This window comes from Conger conger, chromosome 1 (assembly GCF_963514075.1).
Source record: "Conger conger chromosome 1, fConCon1.1, whole genome shotgun sequence".
Classification (NCBI taxonomy): Eukaryota; Metazoa; Chordata; class Actinopteri; order Anguilliformes; family Congridae; genus Conger; species Conger conger.
Genome location: NC_083760.1, coordinates 70,324,158 through 70,339,217, shown reverse-complemented (window position 1 = coordinate 70,339,217; position 15,060 = coordinate 70,324,158). Strand labels below are relative to the sequence as shown.

At 41.6% G+C, this 15,060-nt stretch overlaps 1 protein-coding gene across 1 annotated transcript; it reads right to left on the bottom strand.

Annotated features, from left to right (window-relative positions):
* Positions 1-693: 693 nt before the first annotated feature.
* nr1d2a (nuclear receptor subfamily 1, group D, member 2a) lies at positions 694-8,349 on the bottom strand. Its single transcript, XM_061230628.1, has 8 exons — positions 7,976-8,349; positions 6,075-6,296; positions 5,546-5,634; positions 4,897-5,041; positions 4,184-4,803; positions 3,719-3,904; positions 3,099-3,309; positions 694-2,547 (listed from the first exon to the last, which is right to left on the bottom strand). The coding sequence occupies exons 1-8, from the start codon at positions 7,992-7,994 to the stop codon at positions 2,351-2,353; spliced, it is 1,689 nt and encodes a 562-aa protein (XP_061086612.1). The 5' UTR covers positions 7,995-8,349; the 3' UTR covers positions 694-2,350.
* Positions 8,350-15,060: the final 6,711 nt, after the last annotated feature.

Here is a 15,060-nt window from a genome sequence, read left to right as displayed (position 1 = left end):
GCCAACAACAGCAGTCTTAGAAAAGATGCCTAGCTAATGGCCATTCTACAGCAGTCTAGATACAATTACATTCTGTTTATTGTGAATCTGCACAAAACAGAGCAAAAAACAGCCACTGTGCAACACAGGTTACCAAATTAGCCACTCTTCTGCTTTGAGACATTTAGCAATGAAAAAGAATCCCTGGTTTTTCCAAGTAAAATGCACTTTCACGTCAAGTCGCTTCTCTCTGGTTACACACACACACGCACACAAACACAATATTTTCCAGAATTGCTTGTATCACGCAAATGCTCCTAAAAGGCAAATGTCTAAATTCCGGGTTAATCCAATATTCCGAAAGGCTAAATAATTGGGCCGACCAAATATACAATAAGGCACTTTATAACAGAATTCTGTGAAATCTTGTAATCAAAGTCTTTCACATCAAGGAGGCTTTCATTCCAGTATTTAGGAAGCCTTTTTTGTCTCTTGCATGATGGGGTGTATGTGTGTGTGGGGTTATTGTACCAGTTTATAATGTAAGTGGGTTATAAAATCTCTGGTCCTCTATTTATACACTGATAACTTACATGGCAGGTTCTTCAGAACTGGATAGAGGTAAAAGCAAAACGTTTAACGACCCGGTATGAGTTTATAGACTATGAAAATGATTCAAATGATTCAAATGATTCAAATGACAACAGACAAGGCTTTGCATATTATGTTTATTCATATATATTCATATTTTATATATTTATATCGATATTTATATAAATCTATGTATACTACAATGCTTTCACAGACAGAAACAGGGACAGACCGTGATGTGGAAAGTAACAGAAGCACAGACAGTCAGAGCTGAACATGCCCTGTCGGGGCAATAGGGGAGGACTGACCTCTGAACAACTCAAAATGGCCCCAGAATGTTCCGGTGATCCAGAGTGACGCACATCAGCACAGTATTGTTTTGAAAGGACAGATTAGTGATCAAGGAACATCCGTCTTCAAGATTTGCAGGCATAAGTTTGTCTGGTTTTGCGGTTTGTTGTTTGAGCTCCTCCCACTGTTTTGGGCGATATCCCCTGTAGTTGATAAGATCCCTGAAACATCCATGTGTGTAACTGGTCCAAATGTCTTTCCCTTCTCTCCGAGTGCACGTGATGCATTTCTACAGGCCGGTATACGCTTGTGACTTAACACTGTTTACTTGTAAAATAAGAAACAAACACATGGTGAGGACAGGACTAAACCCAGCAGCACCCGATCTGCCATGACTCTCAGAATGGCCCCTGTGAGGACTGTGGAAGAAACCATAGTGCGTCTTCATCTCCAGTTCCACCACCATGTTTACCATCATAACATTGTACAGTAGTCCAAGACACAGGCGTGTCAAACTTATACATGTGCTTCATACATTTAGGCTTAAAACTTGCTGGACATTACTGGCTCAGGCTGGATTTTAATTCACAACATCCCAAGGAGCCCATGGTCACTAAGACCTTGTAATTATAGCAACTTCTCACTAGGGGGTAGTGTAGAAACAAAGCTAATCTTTTTCACAACCAATCAACTGTTGCCAGCCTTTCATTACATCCAGAAGCGAAGCAACAAAAAAAAATATGGACAATAATTATGGTAAACTTGTACAACTTTGCAAAATGAACATCAAATTCAATGATATGTCATTGAAAGTTACAATTTCCTGCCAGGCAAGCTCTTTCTCTCGACAACAGGCAGTGCAAAAAAACCCCCAAAAAACAAGCTGTCATACAGGATAGCAGATAGCCATGCATTAGCAGCAATTATCATCACATTCTACATTTTCCATGTACTTTTTTGGCGAGGTCAACACATTTTAGACCCTCACTCTGAAGCAGCCGGGCTCACCGCCGAGGAGTTCAAATTTCAGCATTATTTTACACCTCATTTTAAAGCACCTGAATACATGCCACATTCAAACTGCCTACGTGCACTACACTTTGGAATAAACAATAGTGTCTGAAATGCTAGAGACTAAGAAAAATCTAACACAAAGGTCCATACTCTACCCACAATTAATATGAGCCTTTTTTTTTTTTTTTTTTTTTTTTTGCTCACCTAATTTTTAAAAGGTGCTTCTCAAGCTGGAATCCTAGTACACATCACACACAGAAGTGCGAGTGTATTTGTTTGAGTGCACCATCACGGCAGGTTGACTAGCCATACAGTACAGTGATTTGTTGTTTTTTTTGTTGCTCCCCCTTTCCTGACTTTTGTCCTCAAATCAACATAAAAAAATGTGAAAAATAAAAGAAGAGTGATGTTGCGTACAGTAAAACACGGGAGAGCTGCTGGAATGTAGTAGAGAGTGCTGGGAAAGGTGAGGAGTTCAGGTGTGCACTTTGAAGGCCAGGAGCTCCTCAGAGTGCATGTTGTTGAGCGAGCGGAGGTCAGGCAGTTTCAGCAGCAGCTTGGTGAGGGTGGCCACCTCGTTGGCATGGTTCTTGGTGATCAGGCTCCTCAGGGCCCGGATCAAGGTCTCCTGGAGAGCCTCCACCGAGTTCACATTCTCAATCCCCGAGCGATCTGCGGAGAAACACGCCGCACGGTCAGTGTGCCACTGCAACGGGAACGCCGAAATCACTTCTGTACTTCTCCTGATTATATGCTACAGCTGTGCTCAATTTAAAACAATTGTTATTTGTACTTGCAATATGCTTGCAAAGAAAGACTAGCCATACATTATTCCATTTTCATATGCATATATCATCCATCATGCTAAAAAGTCTATTTACTTGAAGTCAGCATGAATTATACAAGACTGGCCAACATAATCAGAAGTAGTACTCTAATATTTTACAACTCTATACTTATAAACTTATAATCAACTGAAAATTGAAAAAACTTTATATTTTCAAAACAAAAATGGAGAAAGGAAAAAAGGGTATTTATGAAACATTAAGACAAAATACAAATATACAGGCAGAAATACATGAATATTACAGACGTGCAGAACATAATAGAATTTCCGACAGTTGTAAATGTTAGTAATGGACGATGACATAGGTGGCTGATTGGTCAGCTGCATTGAGGAAACAGGAAGTTGTCTTCGGGAGGCAGGAATGTCCTGGGCTTACCAGCAGAGACCAGGACGACAGCAGTGAAGAGGCTCATCTCCTCCTCACTCAGTTGCAAGGCGGTCAGCTTCTCGCTGAACTCAAACATGGAGTTCAGCAGTTCTCCAGCGCCCATGGAGCGAAGAGCCTCCACGCTATACTTCTTACCACTCAGGAAGGTCACAGTGCGCTCTTTTATGTTGAACAGGGACGCAAAACGTACCACTAGCACCTGCCAAAAATACCAGTACCAGTAAGACTAGAGGGCAACACAATCCTCATAGAAGCTTTGAGTGAAACAACCTGAGACTGATTTCACTCAAAACAACTGAGGCAAGCACTCCATTTTACAAATCATTATCTTTCCAATTAGAGTCGCTAATAATCACACTGACATGGAGCTTGGTTGCCCAGAAAGAAGTTAAATAAATATTTTTAACAAGAGAATTAGAGTAAATAGAAATGTCTGAGAGAAAAAAAATTAAGTGAATGAATGAAAAAGACCCCTATGGATTCCAGTAGTGACCTTTCTGTTCACTTTCTCTTGCTTCTGGCTTTGATGTGATTTCAAAATGAGGTGGGCTGTGGGGGGGGGTTATCATGCTAGGCCTAATGGTGGGGGAGAGAGGGGGCTGACGTACCTCGAATGTCCCGGCCTTCAGCAGGCTGACTTGGTCGTGCTGCGAGAGGTCACGGAATCCGGGTATTCTCTTGGCGAACTCCACGACCTCACGGACAGCCGGCGTGAAGCTCATGGAGAACTCCTCCCAGATCTGGTGACTCGACATGTGTTGGTCCACATATGGAGACATGCTCATGGGACACACCTTTGGAAAATGAATGAGGGAAACACTGTTAGCAACCACGTACCAAATTAGAATGCACAGACAAAGCACTCACTACCCAGTTCATGCTGCTATGAGCAACCAGAACATCAGCTTGATTCATTACGTTCAAAGTTAAGGAGAGAGCAGGGAGGCACGCTTTTCTAGGTTAGCCTGAAACCTGAGATGTTGAGATGTATATAACATAGGCTGAAAATAGGTCTTGATTCAGCTATGAGTCATTGTCATTATTAATGGCTGTAACTGCCCTTGCATACTCACCAGATGCATCCTGTTGCCTTGACTCCATACTGGCCCGCTGAAGGCACAGTTGGCAGTGGGCTCTGAGATGTTGTGGCCCCTGTGGCTCACGCCGTGTGCGTAGGCAGTGCAGCGGCTGCTGTAATGCTGGGCGGGGCGGGCGGTCCCTGGCTGAGCCGTGCCGTTGGTCAGGTGACAGCCCGTGACAGTGGCCCGGTCGTTCTGCTGGTTCCAGCTGTCTCTCTGCTGCTCCGCGCGGGCGTCTCTCATTCGCTCGCCCACGCCAGCGGAGGGAGGGGCCTGGGCGGGCGAGGCCGGCTGCTCCTGGTTGTACATGAAGGTCTCCTCGTGCGCCCTGGTCACCGTGCCGATGACCTCCTCCTCCCCGCTGTCTGACGAGCAGGAGGAGGGCGAGCCCGACGAGGTGTCCATGGCGACCGGGGGGGAGCCGGGCTCTGAAGAGGCGGAGGAGCAGGCCGAGCCGCAGTCCTCAGGGGCGGGCTGGCTGAGGTAGGCCGGGGGCAGGGGGGAGGTCAGCTGGCTGTGCAGCTGGCTGTTATTCATCATGTTGTTCATGGCACTCTGCATCTCCAGCAGCATCCTCTGCTTCTCCCGCTTAGGGATACGGCCGAAGCGGACCGCTGATGGGGCACAGGCAACCGCAAGAACGTTAGCGAACCGTCAAACATCCATCACTTACGAATGAACATCGACTGTCCGCGCGAGATGCTCACCGTCTTTTGACATTCCCACAAACAGGCACTTCTTGAATCTGCACTGCTGGCAGCGGTTCCGGTTCATGCGCATGATGGGGCAGTTCTCGCTCTTCAGGCATTTCTTGTACTGGATGTTCTGCTGAATGCTCCTTCTGAAGAAGCCCTGCAAAGCCACACTCAGGTTACCGGGTTTGTTTCGTAAAAGAAACTTTAACTAAACCGACCTTATTTCCTGAGGATTTCATTGTCAATTGCTCTTTTTATTTTATAAAAACCCAGCCACCTGATTTCAGTTGTCAGGGAACACTCATTGATGCTTCTGGCTAATATTCCTTGCATACAACACCCACCCGATTGGAAATGTTTTCAGTTTCAGATCATATATAGGTACCAGGCACACTGAATCTGCCAGCACACACATCCACCCACACGCAAACACAAATATGCAAATCAAGTCTTTGTGCAAGAGCTTCCACATTACCCGAGCTGGGTAAAGCCAGTACACACCAGCACGATGACTCAAGAAAATACCAAATTCCCCAGGCCCTGATGAAACCAAATTTTTGAAGAAGGTAACTTCTAACTGAAAGAATGAAGGGCTCGCTGCTCCTGGGTAAGCAGTGAGGGGGGGTGAGTGTGATGGGGTTAATCGGGGCGAGTTCCTCACCTTGCAGCCCTCGCAGGCATGAACCCCGTAGTGGAAGCCGGAAGCCACGTCACCGCAGACCTTACACAACAGCACCATCCCGTTGATCTCTGCCACACAAAGCACATCGTTCAGCCACACACACACACACACACACAGACACACAGGCAGTGCACTTCTCCGTACACACCACAGCGTCTTGTCCAGGGAACAGAACAATGGAAAATACCTACAGTATTCTAGATGTAATCAGAAATAGGCTCAAAGCCGGTTTTGTCACTCGTCAGCCCTCATCACCCCAGTGTGTGTAAAGGCCTTATCAGAGTGCACTCAATGGCCATCCCTGCAGCAATGACACGCTAGGCTGATCGCCGGGGACTGCCCTTTATCTGAATCAGGCACTCGATCCAAAAAGCCATTATCTTAATCCCAGCAGTTTAGCTTCCCCCTTCTGGCCTACCAAGGCCTGGTGGTGTTGGCAGTGGCAGAGGACTTAAGATAAGCGTTATTGCTGGACGTACACCCGATCCGTGCGGGTGGAGATACTCACTGGTAATGCCGCACTTGGCGGTGGAGGGGGCCCGCCTGGGCTTCTCGGCGGCGCGCGCGCGCGGCTGGGCGTGTCTCACCGGGGCGTGTCTCAGCGGGCCGTGAGGCGCGTCCTGCTTCCTGCTCGGGGACGAGGACAGGAAGCTGCTGTTGGAGCTGTCGCTGTGACAGGACTCCGAGCCCGACGTGGAGCTCGAAGAGCGGATGTACGCTATGACTCCACCTTGGAGAAGGAGACCGCAAAAACACATCGGTCAGGGCAAACGCGGCCAGCGAACGCGAGCGGTAAATTCACTCTGACATTCAGTCCCATGAGACTGAGGCTAATGCGCTCCCATGTCATTTCATTTAAGGCATCTCCCATGCTCACCCGTATGCAGAACACAAAATTGTAGAAATGACTACCATACAACAGTACTGTACAACATATATGTATTGTATACTTTGTAGACAATGCAAAGATGACAGAATTCATAATGTTACAACATCTGGGTGAAGTCATGCCAACTAAGAAAATAATATAAAGAAAAGAACAATGACAACAGTTAATTGTATTTTACGCACATGTGTGATCTCATTTATTCAGGAATAATGTGTCTTGAGAACACAAAAGGGACTTATATAACCATGATGATGACACACAGAGCACATGGCAGCAGTGTGTGTAGGAGAGGCAGCTCAGACTGCTTACGTTCTTTTTTTTCCATCTATACCCTGCACTGGCTGACCTGGTTAGTTACTCTCTTCCCACTGGTTGTTGAAAAACCCTGTTACATAATACCACTGTAAAACTAGTGGGGGTTGTCTTTCTGTTTCAGCCACTCACACACTCTCATTCATTCAAATCAAGATCCTGATAGCACAGCCATTTCAAATAGACATAACATATATCATAAAGTATATAGATAAAGGCACTGATATGGAATTTGATAACATACTGCGTTCTAATTCAGTAGAGTGTCACCAATTCGCAAAAACACCCAATAATTATAATTATATTCTAAGAGTACTGCAACCATATATAAATCTTCCCATTCCAGTACACCAACCTTATAGTAAAAATATGTTAATTAAAAACATAAACCTATGCAAATAAATATTATTGTGCGTTCCTCCCTACAAAGCTTCTGGTCAACACTAAATAAAACATATACTAATAAGTAACCGTATAATAGTATCAAGTATCAAAAAACGACAAACAAAAATTTAGCGAGTAGCGAGCCAGCCCAATTCGATTCATAAATACTATGGCTCGGCTACATAACGATTCTTGTACCATGTCTAAACCCGCTCCCACGTGTCTCTTAAGCTTTGTCCCGAAAAAGTAGGTCATCGCAATAGCCTCCCGTAGCCGCCTCACGTGGACCTGCAGCGAGTCTCCACGCCAGGACGCCTCGCAATATTATGCAACGGCTACGTCACCATTGTAATACACCAATCAGGAGTGGCTGCCGAGAACTGTGTACTACACAGTTGCACATGGCTAGGCTGTCTGGTACATGTGAGGAGAGAACCAACCCGTAAAAACGCCACCACTGGCACTCCTAACCCAGATATTTTAAAGGTTGACAACACTGCAAAAATTGCTAGTCATTTAAAGGTATTTTAACCACAATTCAAAATAACTCGAAATGTCCTTTTAAAATGGCATGGCTACGTAAGACAAAAATTATGTTCAATGCCTGTGAGAATTCCGACGATGCTAGCTACTCTCATTCATAAGTGGTAAACAACATAGATAGGTAGGTAACGATTAGGTAGCTAGATGACTGCAATTACATGAACGGTTTATGAGGAGTTAAATTCATAAACATACTATTAATTGTAAGCATAAAACATCCACTATTAGTTCATTAGTCTAGCTGTATATTTATACAAGAAAATGCAGATATGCTAACTCACCAGCTTTTGTAGATTCCATGTCTTCTGACTTCAAGAAATTTGGGTATCTTATGAACTAATTTAAAGTTGTCACCGTTTTTCTCGCGTTCGTCTGGCTGAATTGGGCTCGTTGCCTCGTCAGCAAGCAAAAAAAATCAAATGAAGATAACCCTGGGTTGCCCCTACAAAATAAATACGAATAGTGAAATATAGCTACGTAAATGTTAACTCCGGGAAGGCAGTCCGTTGGGTGCACAGAAGAGACACCTTTGTTCCTTGGTTAGATTTAAATCGTTTGCTCTTATAACAGGAAAGCACTTCAGCATTATGAAAGCAATAAGCATCTGGGTGTACGCTTTTGGCAACTCTGCTGTACACAGCCTGCTGAGAACTGAATGTTCTAACTTGTGTTACCATGTGACCCATTTGTCAGCCCCTCCCACTGCCCCGGCGCTTGAGTCACTTTAACCCAGTGACACACTTTCACAGTTCAAAGGCGAAAGCGGGGAGATTCGGAGGGCAACTTTTTCATTCGCAGCTACTTCTTGATTATGGTAAAGTCACAAGCCAAATATCAATTGTTTTCTTTATACATTTTAATAAATTATAATACAAAATAAATTATATTTAATAAAAGATACATTAGCTCAGTCAACATGGCAGCTGCCACCTTCCTCTGGAAGAATATCCATACGTATTACAAAAGTAATATTGTTATTGAAATGAACTTAATTTTCCAACATGGGTAGTGTGCTTTATTAATTATTCATTAATGATTTGTTAATGGAATCAAGTCTTACATTTTTCAAATAAAAAATATATTTGCCCAAAAAACAGGTATCACAATTATTGGCACCCCTGGTTTAATACTTGTACCATTGATCTTAATGGCAATTACCATCTGTTTCTTCTGAATTGACAGTTTTCTGGCCTTTCCAAATGGGAATTTTCATGCTTGTTACCTCATTCTTAGACTCAAGTGAACCGGGAAGTGATGGAATGAAATAGTACCATTCCTTCAGACAGAGATGATCTAAATTAAGTAAAATTATATTGCCAATTTATCTTTGTTTCGATTTTATTTACATTAATTGTTAGGGGTGCCAATTATTTTGACACCTATGGTTTTCAGAAAAAGTGAGATTACTTCATAAAAAATATTGAAACATGAGAGTAAATGTATTGACATGAAAGTATATAGTTGTCCCATATATTTTACATATATAACATAACGTATATATTATTATATGTGTTGTTTCTTATATGCAGCCTTATTCCTTTTTTGTTAAGGGTACCAACTAGCAATAATTCTGGAGCATACTGACAGATATAATACATTACACAAAGCTAAAAATTTGAAAAACACAGACCATAATCATTGAAAAATAATCGTCATGAATAGTATACAGACACACATGTAAAATGTAAGATAAAAATGACATGTAAGATAACAATGACATGCTATATGAGTAAACCTCAAAACAGGCAGGTTTTTGTCTTTCTGCGTCTATCCATCTATCTATCTATCTATCTATCTATTTGAACAGTTCTTATTTCCCCAACACCCGCTATCAATTGAGAGCGTAAACAAGCATGCATTCTTGTAATAACATGATGTCAGCCACAGCTTTATTATTATTACACCACTGTTGGATGTGAACTGAGGGAAAACCTTCTCATACAGCTTTATAGGGTGGATTTGACGAGTGACTGGTGCTGGTGCTGGTGAGGGAATTCAGAGTTGGAAAGCCCAGGAGTCAGAAACTAAAAGTGCCATGTGTAACTTCCATCCACCCACAAACTCAGTCAGCTGATTTCACTCATTAGTTCTACTTTCTAGCTGAAGAATTGTGCTGACTGCCAAATCCAGGCGACTGGAACACAACACTGGGGAGGACTTTTAGAGCACCAGACCAATGTGTAGGATGAACCACCCAACACCGCACATTTTAATATTACTGTGTACAATACTGCATTTTCTGTAGTGTATTGAGCTCTTTCTAATATATTATTGATTTTGTTTCATGCTTGTGACACTTGTTTGTGACACTTGCTTGATTGTTGGTTAACGAACACATAGATGATGTAAGTAAACACTTGTTTGTTGAATTGGTTGTTCAGCATGTTATGGACAAATTAAAACATCCTGAGTAAACTACTTTTCACAGGCTGGAGAAATAAAAGGCAGAAAGCAAAGGCATTTGCATTTGATGGTGATTGAGTAGAGAACTGACACTTTCTTAAAGATGATTCTTAAAGAAGAGCATGTAAGGAAGACATACAGTGTCATGAAAAAGTATTTGCCCCTTCATGAATGGTTTCAGATCTATAGACAATATGTATTATTAGACAATGGGAACCTGAGTAAATACAATTGATTTAATTAAATGAAGTTATCAAACACCAGATCACATGGTAACATCTAATGTTGCATTTTCTATGAATATCTGAAACCATTCAGTGTGATAAATATGCAATAATAGAGGAAATAAGGAAGTGGGCAAATACTTTTTCACAGCGTGTAAATTCCATTCAACATGCCAGATGTTTTCCTTCCTTCTTTTCAAAATAGTAAGACTCCCACCATGTTATGCACCCTCACACATGTAATAATGCCTTAAAAGACCCAAGACAAGTCTGGCAAATTTGAGAACACAAACAATATATTTTGAGCTTCTGTGAATTGTAGATTCCTGTGGTTTTAAGCATACCTACATAGTTAGAATATATATATTTATTCTAGCCACCAGCAGCAAATATGCAGTAATGCTATTACCACAAACATACTGTAGATGAGCCACTGATTTATTGAAAAGTAAATATGCTACTTGGCAACCTAATTCAGTGACTGAAAATAGCCATTTCACAAGAACAAAAAGTCTGTGACAGTGTGCCCGTTGCCTATAGCACAGCACTGCTTCATATTTCTGGTCAGACTGTATCTCATTCAAGTTCAGTGTGCAGTGGCAATGCATCATGTAATGTTGTTACTACAGTGAATGCAGAAAACAGTACCATCTATAATGACTGGGTTAGAGAAGGTACGCTTTTGTAATGGAAGGACAAGTAAAGAAATTACATTACATTACATTACTGGCATTTGGCAGACGCTCTTATCCAGAGCGACGTACAGTTGACTTGACTAAGCAGGAGACAATCCTCCCCTGGAGCAATGCAGGGTTAAGGGCCTTGCTCAAGGGCCCAACGGCTGTGCGGATCTTATTGTGGCTACACCGGGATTAGAACCACCGACCTTGCGTGTCCCAGTCATTTACCTTAACCGCTACGCTACAGGCCGCCCCTTTTATTATATTATAAAACATTATATTTATGCTATGCATATTAGTCTAGGTAATTTCAGTTAGACAAAGCAATATAATTCACTTTTTATTATTATTTAAGATAAATTTGTTATTTTGATTGTTCTTTTGTGATATAGACCTGCTCCATGGTTGTCTTGCTAGGCCTCCCTCGCAAAAGACATTAATCTCAAGAGATCCAGTTAAAAAAAAGTTGAAAAGGTGTTACTTCTCTCTGCACCCAGGGGGAGTACAGCTGGTAACTGCTTAGACCCGGTGTATGAAAAGTGGCTGACCTCCTCTACACACACATCCACACAGGCAGACAGAGGCTCGCACACACAATCTAAACCCGGCCATCTGTCATCAGCACTCTAACGGTCACATGCTACAGAATAAGCAAGCCGCTACATCTCCCCGCGCTGTCAGTTACTGAGTCCCTTAGAAGATAAGCCTTCTGTGACAGGATAGGGTCACACAAGGTAACACTTTTCCCTAACATTCCCTAACTACTGGTCAACAGTCTACTCTTTCATACAATACACTATTGAATATAACCACACAAGTCTTTCAAGTGCTAAATGTGAGTATCTGTACAAATGTAAGGCTTTTCCATTAGCATTCACTGTCTCAATCGCTCCATTCGTCTTTACAATAGCCCTGAAAATGCAGGTAACGATTGGTCATAGTTTACAAAATTGGTCTTATTTTGCAAGCCATGTCTGATTGTGGATATCTCAAATTCTTGCATTAAAACAGTATAAGCAGCAGCTCAGTATAGGAACTGTTGAGTCATCCTTCCCACATGCACTACAGGCAGCTATGGGATGGCTATAGTGCATGGATGCATAGTAAACCCATGTAATTAGATTTTATATCTATAACGTAGCGGTTTCAATAAATGTTTTATATTCACAATGATCCTTGCGATTTTTGTCAAGGATTTAAAAAATCTCACAGTCAAAACATGCAACATCAGACTTACGTATACAAAACAAACTGTCCCAACATAGGAAGGACATTGATTTTCATGCAACCCTGGACTCCATGTAGACTGTGCAAAGTTGTGAGCCTAGTTGCCTATTGAAGATTTTCACACTGTACACTATGTTAAAAATGCAACTGCTGTGCTCATCTTCTGTTCTGAAAACGGGTACATTTCCAACCACACCCTTGGAAAGCCATCCGGATAAACACAGATGGAAAGCAGATACATCTTTAACTCAGTTGTTAGTCTTAACTGAGTATATGCCCTAGTCCAAAAAGCTAAGGCGTTATTTTCAGGCAATTGTCATAAGAGATTCTCAGGAGTCATTCAGTGTGGAACAAGGCTTGAATACAACAGCTACATTGTTAATCTACAAAAAAAAAAAACTGACCAGGCACAATTCAGCTATTTATCTGAATATAATTCAGTATTCAGTATATTTTTTAGCCTTGGTGAATCATTTAAATACATTTCCAAAATCTATTTTCATGAAAATGCAAAATGTTAAAATATATACTGGTAATTATATTTACAAAATGAAAATACAGGCTTCCCATGGATTACTCAAATTGGGGCACATTGAAGGCACACTTTTTCATTGCACCAACAGAGAATATTGGCAACTGGATGTAAAGGATAATTTACTGTTTTCATCAGGATCGGGGGCAATGGTTTTAACTCAAGTCTCAAATATGGGTTATCAAATATACAAAATATATATGTTTGACTGATCATTTAGACCATTTAATTATTTAGTCTCAAGCATTAACATTTCATGTTGCACATGGCCACATATCATAGTCACTGCCCCGGAACTTATTAACATCATAAAATGATCAAAAACATAATATATGGGAATGTTTATGAAATGAGGACCTGACCATATTAAATAAAATTGCCTCAGACAAACTTAATGCGTTTTGGATAAAGCAGCTTACTAATGAGCCAGTATAGTGGAATATAAGAACACAGAGCTGATTATGTAGTGGCCCAACACCCTGCTGTTTCTTTCACATATGATACACATATCAGAAAATAATAAGCGCATATTTTATAGGGAAATGTCTCAGTGGAAAAAATAAGTAATGGAGGAAAAAGTGCTTAATTTTATTATTCATAACATTTTAGTGGTACATTACGTGAACATAAAAAGTTTGGCGATTAACCAACACGAATAAATGGGACCAGGTCATGCCGAAGTCAAAGTAGTCTTTTCTGTCAGGAAACGAACAATGAATTATAAAAAAAACTGAGCCAATTACACAGAATGATTCATGTTGAACACTTAATTTCAGGGTACACGCGTGGCTGTAATTACGATTGGTCAGTTTTATCAGTAAATCCTGGCATGTGTGTATGGGTCACTTATCCTTCACTGCATGATCTCAATAATGTGGCCAGAAAGGGAAAGTCATCCCTTAAGATATAAAAGTAACCGCAATTACCAGTTTGTTGCTATAGAGAGGCTGAAAATGTAGTTTGGAACAATAACCAGCATACACAGGGGTGTCCAGGAAAGCTTTTGGACCCCCATTCTAGACCGCCAATAAAGAAGACTATAGAGGCAAAACAGTTCATTTGTTCACATTACTATGGTAGAGGACAACTGTCTAAACCCCACTCTTCTTGGCCATTTACGCACTTCTTTCAAATTCCTGATGCCTTTAGAAGGCCTTTTAAGAAACTGTATCAGATTAGACGCCTAATCGTGTTAATGCAGTCAGCAGTTACCACAGACCAGAACACTCACTATAATACTTGTGTTAATGAAGTCTTCTCCACCAGCTGTTAGCACAGACCAGAACGCACACCCTAACACTCGTGTTAATGCAGTCTTCACCAGCAGCTGTTACCACAGACCAGAACGCTCACCCTAACACTCGTGTTAATGCAGTCTTCACCAGCTGTTACCACAGACCAGAGCGCTGGGCTCTTGAACACGGTCAGGAACAAAGGTATGACACTGTATCAAGTTCATACACGTCAAAATTCAGCCCTCTAGAGAATATTAAGCAGCCATAACTTAGTTTAGCGTTTACTGTGCAAACACAAACAGCAGACAGATATTCTGCCATCATATGCTACTGGCAGAGAGCGGGTGCTGCTGTTGTCAGATTAGGGCCTTATGCCTAATCAGCCCTGTCACTGTGATGGATCCTGCTTGTGTAAAATAGTCATGTTTAGCTTCCAGTAAGCCGCAGAGCAGAGCTCTCAGTGCTTTATCAGAGCCCTCACTGGAAGGCAGACATTTGCATTCAATTATTTTTCCAGTCTGAATGATAAATTGTAAAATGTTAGCAGGGGAAAAATTCATTGAAGTGTATTTTGTGAGCAATTGTCTGACAAGGACAAAAACACCTCTGGCATGGTTAGCAAAGGTATGCAAAGCACTTTAGCAGGTGAGAAACTATCCTTAACCCCCTATCCTCGTCTGACAAATTTTAAGGACTACAGAGAAGGAGAACGCTTCTGAAATGAAACTATAATCAATTATTCACCATTGAGAGACTTTATTAATGGTTCACATTTAAAACTGAAATCCAGGAAAGAGAGTAAACATGCTATGATACCTTTTAAACGAGCAGTCAAAAAGTAAAATGTCTGTATTTTAACAGCACTAATTCACTAAAATACCTAAATTAAAAAAAGAGAAAGATAAACTAAAGAACCCAAAGATACTTATTGCATTATTTATTCTGAGCTGTGCCAAGATAACTTACTGAAAACAAAAACAAATATCAGGCAATAAAGGACTTAAAATCTGCAATGGAAACCCCGGCCCACCCAACCCCAGCCCAAACCCCAGCCCAAACCCCAGC